Genomic DNA, 15,338 nt, shown 5'->3' on the forward strand with positions numbered 1-15,338 from the left:
TTCTCATGTAAATAATGTCTCTTGGGAGTAGAAAACATGCCACATAATAATGTTGTCTATAGTATTCAATCAAACTAACTCAACCTATATGTGTTTTGTCATACAACACATATGGTTTGAATTAGTTATCTATTCTTCAAACATGCAGAAGCATTTATTTGTCATGCAAATCGTGATCCTTGACCCAAGTCTTTCATTCAGAATAAACAGGCAGTGGTTCATATTACAAGAGACTCTGATTGATGATGGATAGTAGAATCATGCATTGATACAAATTTAGCCCAAACTTCACCATGCCAACTTTCTGTTTGGCTGTTCCACAGAATGTCAATAACTGTAATGTGAAGCACTTCCAGTTGTTGTCAAAAAGTAACTAAACAGAAATTCAGTCATCAAAAGTCAGAATCAGAATAATAACCTTTTATTGACAAGTATATTTTCACATACAAGGAATTTGTCATGTCGGGTGGTGCAACATGGGACAATAACATTAAACAATCAACACAGTGCAGGAATTGAAACATTAAATGTACAGAATAATATAACATATACAATAAAGTGCACAGACTAACAGGTAACAGTACTTTAAACAGTGTAATGTAAGTGTAAGTTTAAAGTGACAGTGACATGTAGTGAATGTCACTCCAATAAATTGTCACATAAAGGTTATTATTCATAGATAGATATATCATTATGTCACATTTATTTTGGTATACAACCTGTAGTGTAGGAGGACTCCCTTGACCCACAATGCACCTCGAGAATAATGTTTTGGTGACGTCATGCGTAGCTGGAAGGAAAGACAGCCAGTGGGTGGGCTGGGTTGTGATCCTGTTTTCGGCTTCTTAAATCGCAAATAACGCCAATACGACCATTTAAACCCAATATAGGGAGAGACAAACACCACACAATGAGTTAGGGGCTGTATTTCGTGTGTGCCAGGTAGGCTTTTATTGTTTTTGTCTCTTTGTTCCGATGGTTCTCGCCCCGTGTGCTCCGCAGCTAGCTGAGCTCGCAGGGCTAACGGCAGCAGCACCGGGGCAGAAGTCCGTCTGACTGGCGCCTCCGAGGCGCCTGTGCACGGACAATAAAAGCTCTCGTTAGTGGCCTGTTAGCACACAAGCAGGCCCCCGGTCTGGCTGCGAGGGTTACAAAGGACACTTGCTGATGCTCTGCTTGGTGTCGTACATGTAAGGTGTTAGCTTTGAGCGGAATTAGTATTATGATGCTAGTTGTTGTCAACGCGTTATTTATTGTTGACTCGCAGAGGAGCAGCTCCAGCAGTGTTGTGTTACCTTCAGAGCCATTAGTAATGAATATCAGCTCAATTAAGAATGACAGAACCAAACTCGGGATTATATTATGTCAGTCAAGACCTTTGACGTCCACTTTTTAAATGAAGAGTGTAACTAAATAATATATGTGGTTGTCTTTGAGCTGGCTGTGGTTTGTTCCCTAATCAGTCATGTGTTTAGAGACAGACAGAGGACTGCTGGCATTCCGCCATTATAAGTAGTTGCTTCCTTTCTGTCTGAAGCCTTGGCAGGGATTATCAGAAGACATGGAGGGGGTAAATGTAATTATCTCTTTGCATGAGTCCACTCATTTGAACTCCTCTCCTCTTTCTCTGCCAGTGCACTGAAACATGGGTCCTTGCAGCGTCCACGTCCTTCTACTGATCTTTCTGCAGGCCCTGCAGACATCAGCTGAGGGCTCAGGTATTGTCCTCCAGTGTCCATAAACGTTTGTGTTTGACTGTTTTCAGACTGATGATATCTTTTTGTCTGTTCATGTTGGGCAGTCAGACGCTTATGATCAACATCGATGGCTGGTAGCCGTTTATTTTGAGTGGGAACTGTTTGAAAAGGGCAGACATTACCCATCGCCATCGTAAAAATTAATAGAGTTCAGAGCTAAGCTAGAGTTTAAGGTGCTCTTCAGATGTTGTGGCTTTTCACTATGGAGGCGATACAGTGTCACAATTGCCATGTAATTCACAGTTTGTCACACTGCGGCGCTCTGGACATGCAAGGTCACCAAACACACAACAGTTTCCTAGAAATAAATATACCGTACACACATTTACACTGAAGCACAACAACAGTTGCATCACATTACCTGTTTGCATTATGATTGGTAATTAGATGTCCAGAGATCTAAACCATGTTTATACAACTTTAATATGTTCTGCTCACACAGCTGAATCCCTCTCGATAGACCTACCTCTTCTGAGAGTACTTGCTCAACTAAAATCGTTCTCTAATAATTTAAATTGATTGAATCTCATTTGTAAGTCGCTTTGGACAAAAGCATCTTCAGAATGAATAAAAAGAGTTATCCAGCTCATATTGGCTAGAGTTAGGTGACAGGATAAATTAGTAGATAGGTTATCTTGGCCTACAGGTAAAAAAAGAAAAAGATGTCTCCAGTTTACTGAAGCTTTGTTCCAATTGTTCAAACAGTGATGATTCTCGAATGCACAAAAGCGCTGAAGGAAAAGTGCAGTTTAATAATTAATCCTACACGTGGTACATCTTGGCTAATGAACAAAGTAGAAAATGGGAAAAACTGGAAGACTTGCTCTTATTTTTATTTTGTATTTATTTCCCAGGGACAGTGCACATTAAAAAAACATTTCAATGTCCACCTCATGTAAATGTTCCAGAGTTAACAAGAGAGCTAATTTCCGTCTGGTCCCTGGGCAGGTGATTACAAACAGGCTACTACAGACTTAATTTTGGATGCAGTATAAGGCCCACCCTCCTTATAGTTGGCCGTTATGTTTGCCAGATAGAAAGCTTGCAAGTTTGAGTAAGAGGGGAAAAGTTGGTGAGACAGAAATCTTACTATTGGCTTCCATCCTTAAATACGTCAACAGCCTTTATGTGTTTTTAATGCCCTGAGTCTCATCTCTTCCACAGATGGGAAGTTGGAGTGTCTGTGTGAAACCCCTCAATCCCTCCAGGCCACCAAGTGCCACGGTACTCGGTGCTTTTCCTCTGTCAAAGTCAGCAGCAGTGGAGTGGTGTTTGAGCATGGCTGCCTGGAGGGGCTCGACAAAATCCGTTTGCATTGCTCCACGGCGCCGTCTTTTCACCAGGCCATTTTTTGCTGCTCCCAGGAAATGTGCAACGGCAACACCACCAGGAGTTCACTGATGTCTCTGCTTCCGACAAGTAGATATTAGATCATGACAGGCTTCATTTAAGCACAGTGAACTGTAAAATGCAATAATGATTTTCTGTAGCTATCTATTAAATAATCAGTCAAAAGACACAATCTAATGTTTCCCTTTTGTCCACAGCACCAGAAGGTGAGCCAGTTCGTTATCATGTGGAGACCTTGGCTCTTATTGTGCTTGGTCCGGTGGTGGTTCTGGCTCTGCTGTCTGTAGTGTCAGTTTTGGCCTGCAGGAGGCTTCATCACGGCCGTCTGCAGAGGCTGCAGGAGTTTGACACTGAACAGGGAGCCATTGATGGCCTCATCACCTCCAATGTGGGAGATAGCACTTTAGCGGTAAGAATGATAGAGAGGTTCTTTTGAAACAGTGGAAAGAGATTCCATCTCACATGTTCTTCTCCCTCCCGGCTTTAATTAGTACGATATTCTTCTCTCCCAGAAACTATTAAAACAGAGTTTTATAGGGTCTCTACAAGTCCTGGTGAAGAATGACAGATTATTTGATTGATGGAAATGTTATATTATTCTATTTTGATTGGCGTTCACAAGGTGTATAAATCCATTTAATTAGCGTAACTTAAAGGCAAACTGATTTAACCTCGACATTTCTTTTAGTGTTTTGGTCATATCCATTTTGTTTTATTCCTACCGTCTTAATTAGGCCCCAAATGTCTGTAGTGCAGAAAAAGATGTTGATATAAATCTGAATCCAAAGCAACAAAGTCAGATCTTTGTTGATGCTGAACTCCAGTAGCCTTGCAGCCACGTGTGATATTTGTATACTTATGTGCCTTCTAACGATTATGGCATAAGCAGCTAATCTGATCTGTGTGTCTCTTCAGGAATTGTTGGACCACTCCTGTACATCCGGCAGTGGTTCAGGTCTTCCCTTCCTGGTCCAGAGAACCGTGGCCAGGCAGATCAGCCTGATGGAGTGTGTAGGTATGTATTAAGCACCACAGGCAGGTGGCAGGTTGGTTTCAGGTCTCTTGGAATGAGAAACAGATCTGATCAATTAGAGCCTTGATGTAAATGTACAACCTGTACTATATATATATATGTATAGTTCTGCGTGTGGTCACGTGAAGTTTGCCGTTTATATCAGTATTATAGATGATTGCACTGGTTATTATTGTTATCAATATAATAACAATAGGAGGTGACATCATTTTTCATTTTTGATTTGTTTAACGCAACTGTGAAAACACTTTCCATTCTTTGTGTTGTGTTGTTTCAAAACTGTGTCTTAGTATCTAGTTATCCTAGGTTGGTGATGAAAGGTTTACTGATTGTCAATTAATACATATGTTTGTTATTTGAGCATTCAAATAATCTGTCAAAATGTCGGTCACATGCTTTGAGATCCTGTTTCGTGCCACACAGAACAGTTTGTACCAGTTTGGAATTGGAAAAATGTGGTTGCGTGCAAGTTAGTGCTGTTGATATGGAGACGTTCGATTTCTAAATGCAGATGTCTCTTAATTTCTCCTTTTTCTCGTCACTCTTCCAGGCAAAGGGAGGTATGGAGAGGTGTGGCGGGGCCAGTGGCAGGGGGAGAATGTAGCTGTAAAGATCTTCTCCTCAAGAGATGAGAAGTCCTGGTTCAGAGAGACGGAGATCTACAATACTGTGCTGCTAAGACATGAAAACATACTGGGTGAGTGTGTTACGCACAACAATGTTGATGGAAAGAAAAATCGAATGTCTAGTTGTATAAAATGAGATTTTTCTCCATTGTCTCAAATGTATTCCTTTTTTTTCAGAGATGATCATTTTAGCATCAACAAGAACATGTTTGTGATATATAAAAAGCTCTCGAGTCAAAGATGTGTCTTTTGGAAAGCAGTTTGAATTGAAGAAAAATAAGTTTTGAAATTAAGTTTTCTTTTTCAAGCTACATGCATGTGACAGCGGTGGGTTTGTAATCCCAATTTACTTTAAAGTTCAAATGTCTCAACATCTTTTATCTTTGAAAGATGTTACATGTGGAGGTGCACGCAATGCAAATGCAACACCTGTGCATTTAGGCAATCCAGCATAATAAATTAATAAATTAAGCATAACGACAGCTGCATCACACGACGGGTTTGCATTATGATTGCTGTAAGTAATTAGAAGTCCAGAAGGCTAAACCGTGTTTATACAATTTTAACTTAATTTGTTTCTGCTTCAACAGCAGAATGAGAAGTCCCGGTTCAAGGAGACGGAGATCTCTCTCTGTATTAAAAAAAAAAAAAAATCTTGAAGATTGACCTTTTCTGAGAGTACTTGTTCACTTAATATCTCTCTCTGACAATTAATCTTCAGAATAAATAAATATAATTGTAATATAAACGAATGTCCACCTCATATTGGCCAGGTCCTCTACACCTGTTCCAAAATAACAGGATTACTGAGTTGTCTGGCTTTTCTAAGTCAAATGTGGATCTAGAGTTAAATAGATTAATATATTATACTGTTATGATGATCTTTCATCACATTTCTTATCTCTCGTCTTACAGGCTTCATGGCATCCGACATGACTTCTCGCAACTCCAGCACCCAGCTGTGGCTCATCACCCATTACCACGAGAACGGCTCGCTTTATGACTACTTGCAACGAGTCGCCGTGGAGACTTCGGAGGGCTTGGCGATGGCGGCGTCGATAGCTTGCGGCCTGGTGCACTTGCACACAGAGATCTTTGGCACAGAGGGGAAACCGGCCATCGCACATCGGGACCTGAAGAGCAAAAATATCCTGGTCACAAAGGAACTGCGCTGCTGCATCGCTGACCTGGGTCAGTGTGTTGTCCTTTGGGCTACTTCATCTACGACTAGTTGGCAGTCTCTGAGCCTTTCTTTTATGTGGGGAAAACAATGGATTCAAGTTGATGTCACACTCTATGCTATTCAATCATAAAGTTCATCATACTAATTATATACCGCAAATATCAACCTTTTGTCTGCATTTGCCTCCCACCACTCCTTCCTACTGATCGGCATCAAAACAGGAAGGAAGTGGTAAAGTAGTTGAGCCTGAAGTAGTATTTCTGCAAGAAATGTCTTCGATCCAGCACCCGTCCGATCAGACACTAGACGTGCGTGTCCTGTCGATAACTGGGGAATATTCCTGCCAGAGTTTCTATAGCGACACAGATCTTAGTCCCCGACTAAAATACTGTGTGTAACTGATTGTTTCAGGGCTGGCTGTGACCCACTCCCAGGCAGACAACCTGCTGGATGTGGGCAACAATCCGAAGGTCGGCACCAAGCGGTACATGGCACCGGAAGTGCTGGACGAGACCATTCAGACGGACTGCTTTGATGCCTATAAGAGAGTGGACATCTGGGCCTTCGGGCTAGTGCTGTGGGAGATAGCACGGCGCACATACAGCAATGGTGAGTGGCATCAATTTGGGGCATTTTCAAGGGCTGTTAAGGGCGCTTCTAATTTCTTATTTACTTTGATGTACTATTATATCAAGCCCTGCTGTTAGGAGGGGGACAGATGGTGCCTCTCCTTCATCCTATTGATCCGGTGACTCGCTCTAATCTCGGTCATCTCGATTTGACTTTCCAGGTATTGTTGAGGAGTACAAGCCTCCGTTCTACGATCAGGTGCCAAATGACCCGAGCTTCGAGGACATGAGGAAGGTGGTGTGTGTGGAGCAGCAGAGGCCTTTCATTCCTAATCGTTGGTTCTCTGACCCTGTAAGTATTACTTTATGGGACTGTATTGATGTATTTAAGGCATGCTACTTTTCACACTTTACACTGAGATGTTTATGACAGACGGTATTAGGATTTTTTAAATTAACTTTTTTACAACATGCTACTATGACTATTATGACACATTATAGGACTTTGCAAACCTTTTTAATATTAAGAGCGATTTTTAAAAAAATTTTTCTTGTTAATCAGTGTTCCAAATCAACTTCAACTTTAACATTAAGTTTAATTATTATTATTATTATTATTTTTATTATTAGATTATTTTGTTCCCCCATAATCCCAGCACTGTACAATATGGATACATCCACATCTCAGTTGAAATAATTGACTAACATTTTACAATACACGATACCGTGACTTGTTTTGTGAAATTGTAATGACATCATATGATGACTTTTTGACATTTTTAAAAACATACTGTACAAAGATGTACTAAACTTTGACGTCTTTTATGACTTACTTTGACATTTATATTACATTTTTATGGCTTACTATACAATGACATTTAAATGTATTGAAGGATAGCCCCTTGAGATGAGAAATCTAATTTTACAAATACACGGACACAGACAGCTGGCCTACCCTCTCCCACCCACACCTCAGCTTTTGTCTAATAAAACAATAAAAAGCACAAAATAAAAAGATACCATAAGAATAAAGTATCCTGAAGCAATGGGAAGAGGTAATTGATCTCAGAGGTTATCTTTGTATTGGAATGACATTTTGAAGACATTTGTTGTGACACACTAATATAAAATTATTTTTTTTCTTCACATAAAGAAGAAAACATTTTATGACTTTTTTTTTGTGTCAAACTGAAATGGTTTGTATTACTATACTGTACACCTTTTTTTGGGGATATACTATAATATAGATTTGTATGCCATTTATATTATATACTATAATATACATTCTTGGCAATTTTATTGACCCAAGCCAAAGAAGTGCAGAACTACTGCTTCAAGACACATCGTGACATTTTAAAATGTCAAGATTTCAACCGCTCAATAGCAACAGCCATCGCTCACTGTGGGTCTATCACTGCGGAACTCTTCTTTTTATTTCTTCATCCACCATTTGTCCCTTCTCTCTCTCTCTCTCTCTCAGACTCTCTCTGCGCTCGTGAAACTGATGAAGGAGTGTTGGTACCAGAACCCCTCTGCAAGGCTAACGGCACTGCGCATCAAGAAAACCCTGGACAAGATTCACAGCTCTCTTGAGAAGGGCAAGGAGTCATGAGAGGGGGAGGAGCCTCGGGGTGAAGCTTCCTGATGTCAGGGATCGGCTTGGAGAAGAGTGCAGTGTTTGTGGACTGTGACAGGACGACTAGGGGAAACACTTGTGTGTCATCCAGCCTCATCCTTCACTTGCTCTTCTCTCACCTTCGCTGTGGTTGCCTTCCACTGACATCCCTCTCTTACTTGAAGCCAACGAACATTTGGACTTGTCCTGCCAGAGTAACGCCAGCCTTTGTTACAGGACACCAACCCGTTGCCATTGTGCACACTAACCTGAACTGTAGACTGTTACCGGGCGTGACACGCATGGAGGGAATATTGTAGTACTCCATCCCAATGCTTTAATGCCCATGCAAGACTGCTTACACACACACACACACACACACACACACACACACACACACACACAGACACACACACACACACACACCGAGTGTCTCTTATAATTCAATTTCTGATCCCCAGCCAGTGTTTTTGGCATGTGGTTGTAGCATTCTGCTCCGAGACAATCAGAAGTGTTTCACTCATTTAGCTTTAATAGAACATTACAACATTACAAAGACTCACTAGACAAACCACACAAATATGTCCACTTACGAAAGGAAAACAGCCAATCGAATCAAATGTTTTTTTTAATTTATATTTATTAAATCTCCACTGCTACCAAACTGCTGTGGATAATGTAACACTGGTGGTGTGTGAAAAGGATTGTATACTTAGGCATTAACTCTGCACCCATATTGTCATTATTGGAGCTAGTGAGAAATAATGTCTTGAGAAATTGGAAGAAAAGGGTCGGAAATTGTTCCTACTGAGCTTGTTTGTAGGATGTGAAATCAATTTAGGAAACACTAAAGATACAGAATGATGTTGGAGGCTCTGGAGTCGACGCACACTATGTATCTCAATAGGAATTAGTCTGTATCTTATAACATGAATATGATCCTCTCTGCCTGCCACACCTCATAAACTCACTGTGGCTCTTCTTTTCAAGCAGAGAGGAATCAAGGAAGACGTGTTTGTGATGGAGCTGATGTTTAAGATATTTGAATAACAAGAAAAACCCTCCATCTTCATTTGGAAAGTGTTTTATTCAAGATTACAGACAAAGTTGCCGAGGTGTGAGGTTACAAATGAATTTGTTTTCCAATGCTGGGTTTGGTTTAAAAAAAAATAAAAATGTTGCTTTGTCTTTTTTTATATGGAATAAAACAGTTACTGCACTCTTGCCTAGTGATTAGCCAGACTGTCAATTCTTGCTTTATACTTGATTGTTTTATTACTAAAATACAGACATGCACCAACGGGACCTATAAGCATTATTGTTTTTGGCTGCGAGCAGTTGGGGGTTGGTGCCTTGCTCAAAGGTACCAGTCCACACTGATGAGTTTTGAATGGATGAACAATCAGCTGCCAGTTCTTTAAGCAGCATGCAGTCTGATGCAACTGTCCTGCGTTTAGCTGTTATTGTATAAGTCTAGACGATATGTTATGCCATAAAAAAATGGAAGTATGTCATTAACATGTAGTGTCATAGCAATTCTATAAAAGAAGTGTCATAGTATACAATAAAAGCCAATGTAGTATGTCAATGTTTTACAAATACATTTGTATTTTTTATGTGATAGAACAGTTGCAGCAGTGATTAGCCAGACTGTGTTGTGATTTTAGAAAAGAGGAACACTCATTAGCCAGTCGTTGGGTCCAGCTCCCTGCAGTCCAATACAACAGTTCTGCAGTAAAGACCTTCATGAAGGTTATGTTCACTTTTTCTTGTCACCGTTTGAGAGGTGTTGATTCAACTGTATTGCATTGTACTGGCAGGTGTTTCTATTATTTAGTTCAGCCAATTCTTATCAGAGTAGGCTTGAAAAAAAAAAAAAATAGTAATTAAACTAGGTCAGCTTCAATTCAGTTGAACAGCACCACAAACGGCAGCTTCCAGCAAAGCCCATGAGGTTGAACAGCACTCACGTTTTAACGAGAACATTATAAACCCTGAACGAATGACTGCATTAGTTTTAGCTAACAGTTTGAGTGCATTTGTACAAATACAATTTATGGGTCACAATAAATCAAGTTTGTATAATTTTAAATAGCCAGGTTTATATGTACATTAGTAATTTACACAACTTTAAAATGTACAAACATCTTAACACCAATCATGATCATTCTCTATGGAATAAGGAGTAGATGGGCCTAAAGCTACCCTGTAAGTGTGAATAGCAGAGGGAGCTGATAATGCTGTGACTTCCCGTGTAATATTCTAGAGTTTAACGACTGCTACAGTACAAAGTTTGTTGTTGCGGATGTCTTTCTAAAAGTAATGCTTTGTGCAGATGACAATGAAACGACTTGCAAAACCTGCAGTTTGGCACATTAAATGTGCGAAAAAGGTTTCATAGGAAAGAGCAGAAGCCACCATAAATAAAACAAACATGTGGCAATAAGGTTGTGGCTAAGATGGAGCTCCTGTATACGTCCCCACAACTGAGACAGTTTGGTTCATTTCAGGTCATCTGGTAGAGTCTTGTACGGGTTGAGGATGCCCTTGGGGTCCAGCATGGCCTTGATGTCACCCATCAGAGCTACAACCTGTCTGGGTTTGCTGTAGTAGATATAGTTCCTCTTCTTCAGGCCCAGTCCGTGCTCCGCACTGATGCTGCCGTGACAGCTGGCCGTCCACTCGTAGACAAAGGGCTCGATGGCAGCGAGAAGAGCAGGATCTTTGGCAGGAGAGGTGATGTTCAAGTGCAGGTTTCCATCTCCTATAAGTACAGATAGAAAGGTAAGCGAGTACAATTTGTTGTGAAGCACGTGCTCGACTGTGGCTCAGAGTCAGAATGCTCTCATCGGTGTGTGATTGGGTGCAAATGATTAGTTAGTTCCGATGGGCACCTTACATGGCTACAGCGCTTTCAGTAGTCGGCTAAAAGAGCATTATACAATTGCAATTACCATAATGTAAACCACCTATACGCCACAATTACTCAGTATTTCAGAATGGAGCTCAAGCTATTTTAAGTATCGTAATAAAAGATATCATATCTCATGCTAGCAGGCCATTATTTCCCAATAATTAATATATATAATTGTTTCATGTCTTTGCATCTTCTGGTCTTACCGACGTGTCCGTATCCCACCACACTCTTGGCTCGGCCCCCCAGGTGCTCCCTCATGTCCGTCACCAGCTGGTAGATCCGCTCCACCGGAAGAGAGATATCATATTTGTAAGTGAAGCCATCGTGAGTCAGCGCCTCTGTGACCCGTTCGCGCATCGACCACAGAGCCTGAAGATTTAGAAGTGGAAAGGTAGATAACAAGATTATTATCATTTGCATCTAAACTGGGATTTTAAAACACAGTTAAGTCTAGAAGTGAGTGCAGCTTGATTCTAGAGTCAACACTGAAGGATCTCAAGATTGTGTCCCTAGCTTTGAGGCTGCTGATATTCTACATTATTGGTACAATAAATCTCACCAGAACCAACAAGCATTTGTCCATCTCAATATTTTCCCCTCCCCCCTCCAATAAGTTGAAACAATACCTTGATTTTCGAGTCTTCAGTTGCCACAGTCCCATCGGTAACCAATGATGAGTTCATCGCCTCCTCTAGGAAATTGTGGAGTTTCTCCCCGTCATGCGTTGGGTCAGAGCCCGATGTTTCTATGACAACGTAGAATGAACAATCTGCAAGATGGAGGAAAGAGTTTGGCATGGGGGTGTGTGGTTAACTACTTTATTAACTACGTGTTTGTATGCGTGTGCGTGTGTTTGACTACCTGAGATGGGATTGGGTAGTTTGAGGTGCGTATTCAGCAACCTCATACATTCACTGTCCAAGAATTCGTAGGCTGACATAATCTCTCCCAGCATGCCTCTGCAGAGCTGAAATGTCTTCAGGAGCTGCTCAAAAGTCTCACAGCCTAACAAGAATTAAAGAGAACAAAAACAAATAATGAAAATCGAGGGAAACAAACTCATGGACTGTGACACAATTTCCCTAACGTTCTGCAAGATGCTGTAAGGTAGTTTGAGCGGTTGTAAAAGGAGAAGCAACGAGAAAATCCTACCCAAAAAAACCACATTAACAGATTTGGGTTTCCGTGGACAAAGGATGGACACTGCAGTGATGACCCCCAGTGTGCCCTCTGACCCGATGAAGAGCTGTTTGAGGTCATATCCTGTATTATCTTTACGCAGTGTGGCCAAGCAATCCAGCACTCGCCCATCTGCCAACACCTGTACATGCCACATGCATATGCAAACATTAGATTAGTGCATGTATCCTTTATATCTTTTTATATAATACTTGTTGAGAAACATCAAAAGTTGCTCATTTATTTATTCCACTCACCACCTCCAGACCCAGCACAGTCCCGTGTAAGGAACCATATCGCAGCAGCCGGAGTCCACCTGCATTTGTTGCCACGTTTCCCCCAATGTGGCAACTTCCTTTTGCCCCCAGATCAAGTGGCATGATGTAATCTCTCTCCTCAAGGTAAATGGACACGTTCTCCAAGACACAACCTGCCTGACAGGTCAGAATCCCTGCCAGATGGAGGAAATAATCCTTAAACATTAGTCTAATATGCTGCAAGTACATAAGCAAACATTTTGTTTAACTAAAGCATTTTAAAGACTTACCAGAGATACCATCAAAAGTAAGGATGTTGTTCATAAGGGCAGTGGAGAGGACGATCTCATCATAAACAGGCACGCTGCCTCCAACCAGCCCAGTGTTACCTCCTTGAGGGTTCAATGCCAGATTACGACCGTTACAATACCTACAGGAGGGGAACCACAACAACTTAAAACCACCTTATATGCTCCTCACTTGTGTATTTGTCGCTCCATCCGTCATTCGTTCTTTACTTGAGAATTTTAGAAACTTCCTCTGTTGTTTGAGGTCTCAGTAACACTTCACTGGAACCTGCCAAAGATGTACGAATAGAGAAATGAGAGATGAAAGACATTATCTGTGAAGCGGTGTAACTTCCATCTTGAAGTGGAATTACTTTCTAGTCATTACCTCTCACGGACTTGAGCCAATCCACATTGCTGGACTCCAGCAGGTCAGGGTCAGTGATGACTCTGCCCGGTACGATCTTCCTGAAGGAGTCTAAATCTTCCCGAGTTATTCTGGAGAAGGGCCGCCTGTCTGGGGCCGCGGCCGGGGACGGCTTGGACCCGTCTGCCCCGGAGTGCAGCTTTCGACAGCAGACTCCAGACTGCCATGAGGTGGCAGGAAGAAAAGAACCGCAAAGGTCCACAGGTGGACGTCCTGCTGTGGCTGTTGATGAGAAGGTGCTGTGGGGGCTGAGATGTCTGAGAGCGGTCCTCAGTCTTAATGTTCTCTGGAAAAACCCCACCATGACTGGAGTATAAGCGCAAACAGGCTGCAGCAAAGAAAGGATGAATTATTAACCAGTATTCCTCAACATGGAAGCTGGCACTCACTTCAGCCTATGTTCTTATTCACCTGGTGTGCAGTTGGGCCTAGGTGTGTAGGTGTGTGTGTGTGTGTAGGTGTGTGTGTGCAGCTGGGTAAACTACAACTACATGTCCCTACTCATTTGTCAGCTTTGTAGCTAATGTTTACAAGATTAAAATCATTATAGTCAGTCCGTGCGTTCATGAAGATGGACACCTGCTTCATTTCTTAAGAGATTACGTTAAAACTGTGGACTTCGTTTCAGTTAGCTATCTTAACTCGGCTAGGGCATAGTTTGACAAGACATTAGCACGTGCTATCTTAATTTACTCACCATTAACGCCGGGCTAACTATCCGCATCTTTCCGACCGTTTGTCCTCTTTCGTGTCATATCTCGCGAACCCTGTGACCGAGTTGAAGGGCGGTTTGGTTACTTCAGCATGCTAGTGTTCACAACTAGCAAGAACTCTGCAGCTAGCATGTCAGGGAGAGATTGACGGGGGGGTGAACGGTCATGCAGATGACAACAGACCAATGAGAAGCCTTCTTTGAGTTTTTTTTTTTTACAACAAACTGTTTCGACCGCTCCCTTCCACCGACGGTCTGGGTCCTGTTTTCTTTTTCCTTATTAGTCTCTTATTTGTCGTTTCCTCGCTCCTCGATCTCGTAGGAGCCGTGAGCGAGGATGCGCGAGAGAAGCCTTCCAGGAAGTGTTTTAACGCTCGACACGCCCCCTTGTTGTTAATCAGTTATTTGATTGGACGCTGCAGATGAGCGACTGATCCCTGGAGTTTCATACCAGAGTGAAGACACAGATTAAATTCAAGTTTAACATTGAATTTGTTTTCTGATTCTCCATCTGGTTAAAATATGTTTATTGTAGGTCTGAACAACAACACGAAAGACCACAAACTACTTTCTTCATTTATGTTATTTACCTGAATAACTCTTATTGACACAATTAAAGTTAGAGAGCTAAAAAGACGAAACACGTTTTACATTCATCATTTCCATTCAGTCACGTGAGGCTGATCATTCATGAGTGTCGGGTTTGATGAGTTAAAGCCGACTGACAGCAGATCCAGCTGTGATCAGCAGCCACCGTCATCAGAAACAGACGTCCCTTCGCGTGACGCTTTCGAGGAAAGGACGTCTCATTTCTCTTAAAACATATTTCTTCGTTTCCTTGCGTCTCTCCATGCATCCTTGGTGAGAGGGACTGAGAGACTTGGGATGCACCCATAGTGTGTAAACAAAAAAAAAATCGTATAGTACGTTGAAATAAAGTAATATGTAAAATAAGTAATTAAAAAGAAAAGTCATAGTATGTAAAAAAAATAAAAAATAAATCATAACCAAATCTCCATCATCAAGAAGGCTCAGCAGAGGATGTTGTTCCTGAGGCAGCTGAAAAAGTTCAACCTGCCAAAGACCATGATGGTGCCCTTCTACACCATCATTGAATACCCTCCTTCATCAGCGTGTATACACACACACACACTTGTTTTAAAGTATTGTTGTTTACCATATTGCACTAGGTTTATTGTTTTTATTATATTATATTGTTTTTATGTCTATGTTTAATGTTATGCACCTTCACCTAGTCAAATTCCTATAAATAAACAATTCTGATATTAAAGTAGCCAGTCGATGCATGTTTGTTCACTTTTTATTGCACGATTCAACAGATGTGAGATCCTGCAGAAAAGTATTTCAGCACTGCATCAAGAAAAAAACAACAAAGAAAAAACAAAAACATACGTCAGAGAAATTG

At 41.3% G+C, this 15,338-nt stretch overlaps 2 protein-coding genes across 6 annotated transcripts; one reads left to right on the forward strand and one right to left on the reverse strand.

Annotated features, from left to right (window-relative positions):
- The first annotated feature begins 759 nt into the window (after positions 1–759).
- acvr1l (activin A receptor, type 1 like) lies at positions 760–9,362 on the forward strand. Its single transcript, XM_034563092.1, has 10 exons — positions 760–942; positions 1,635–1,718; positions 2,922–3,176; positions 3,305–3,516; positions 4,023–4,122; positions 4,691–4,837; positions 5,682–5,957; positions 6,361–6,558; positions 6,740–6,870; positions 7,999–9,362. Exons 2-10 carry the CDS (start codon positions 1,646–1,648, stop codon positions 8,128–8,130), a joined length of 1,524 nt encoding a protein of 507 aa, XP_034418983.1. The 5' UTR covers positions 760–942; positions 1,635–1,645; the 3' UTR covers positions 8,131–9,362.
- d2hgdh (D-2-hydroxyglutarate dehydrogenase) lies at positions 9,202–14,281 on the reverse strand. Of its 5 annotated transcripts, none has more exons than XM_034563087.1 (10): positions 13,898–14,281; positions 13,162–13,528; positions 13,005–13,062; positions 12,777–12,916; positions 12,487–12,680; positions 12,203–12,371; positions 11,912–12,055; positions 11,677–11,819; positions 11,254–11,419; positions 9,202–10,897 (listed from the first exon to the last, which is right to left on the reverse strand). In XM_034563087.1, the coding sequence occupies exons 1-10, from the start codon at positions 13,922–13,924 to the stop codon at positions 10,635–10,637; spliced, it is 1,671 nt and encodes a 556-aa protein (XP_034418978.1). In that variant the 5' UTR covers positions 13,925–14,281; the 3' UTR covers positions 9,202–10,634. The 5 variants fall into 5 exon arrangements, with proteins under 5 accessions (XP_034418978.1, XP_034418980.1, XP_034418979.1 ...); XM_034563089.1 differs by having other exon boundaries at positions 12,487–12,702; XM_034563088.1 differs by having other exon boundaries at positions 11,677–11,795; positions 13,898–14,259.
- Positions 14,282–15,338: the final 1,057 nt, after the last annotated feature.

This window comes from Cyclopterus lumpus, chromosome 22 (genome assembly GCF_009769545.1).
Source record: "Cyclopterus lumpus isolate fCycLum1 chromosome 22, fCycLum1.pri, whole genome shotgun sequence".
NCBI classification, from domain to species: Eukaryota; Metazoa; Chordata; class Actinopteri; order Perciformes; family Cyclopteridae; genus Cyclopterus; species Cyclopterus lumpus.

Coding starts and splice junctions, on each gene's coding strand:
- acvr1l (XM_034563092.1), top strand. CDS start 1,646: ATGGGTCCTTGCAGCGTCCACGTCCTTCTACTGATCTTTCTGCAGGCC. Junction 4,838..5,681: donor AAGACATGAAAACATACTGG/GTGAGTGTGTTA, acceptor CTCGTCTTACAG/GCTTCATGGCATCCGACATG. Junction 6,871..7,998: donor ATCGTTGGTTCTCTGACCCT/GTAAGTATTACT, acceptor TCTCTCTCTCAG/ACTCTCTCTGCGCTCGTGAA.
- d2hgdh (XM_034563087.1), bottom strand. CDS start 13,924: ATGCGGATAGTTAGCCCGGCGTTAATG. Junction 11,820..11,911: donor ACTACCCAATCCCATCTCAG/GTAGTCAAACAC, acceptor TCCATCTTGCAG/ATTGTTCATTCTACGTTGTC. Junction 11,420..11,676: donor CTGAAGACTCGAAAATCAAG/GTATTGTTTCAA, acceptor CTAAATCTTCAG/GCTCTGTGGTCGATGCGCGA.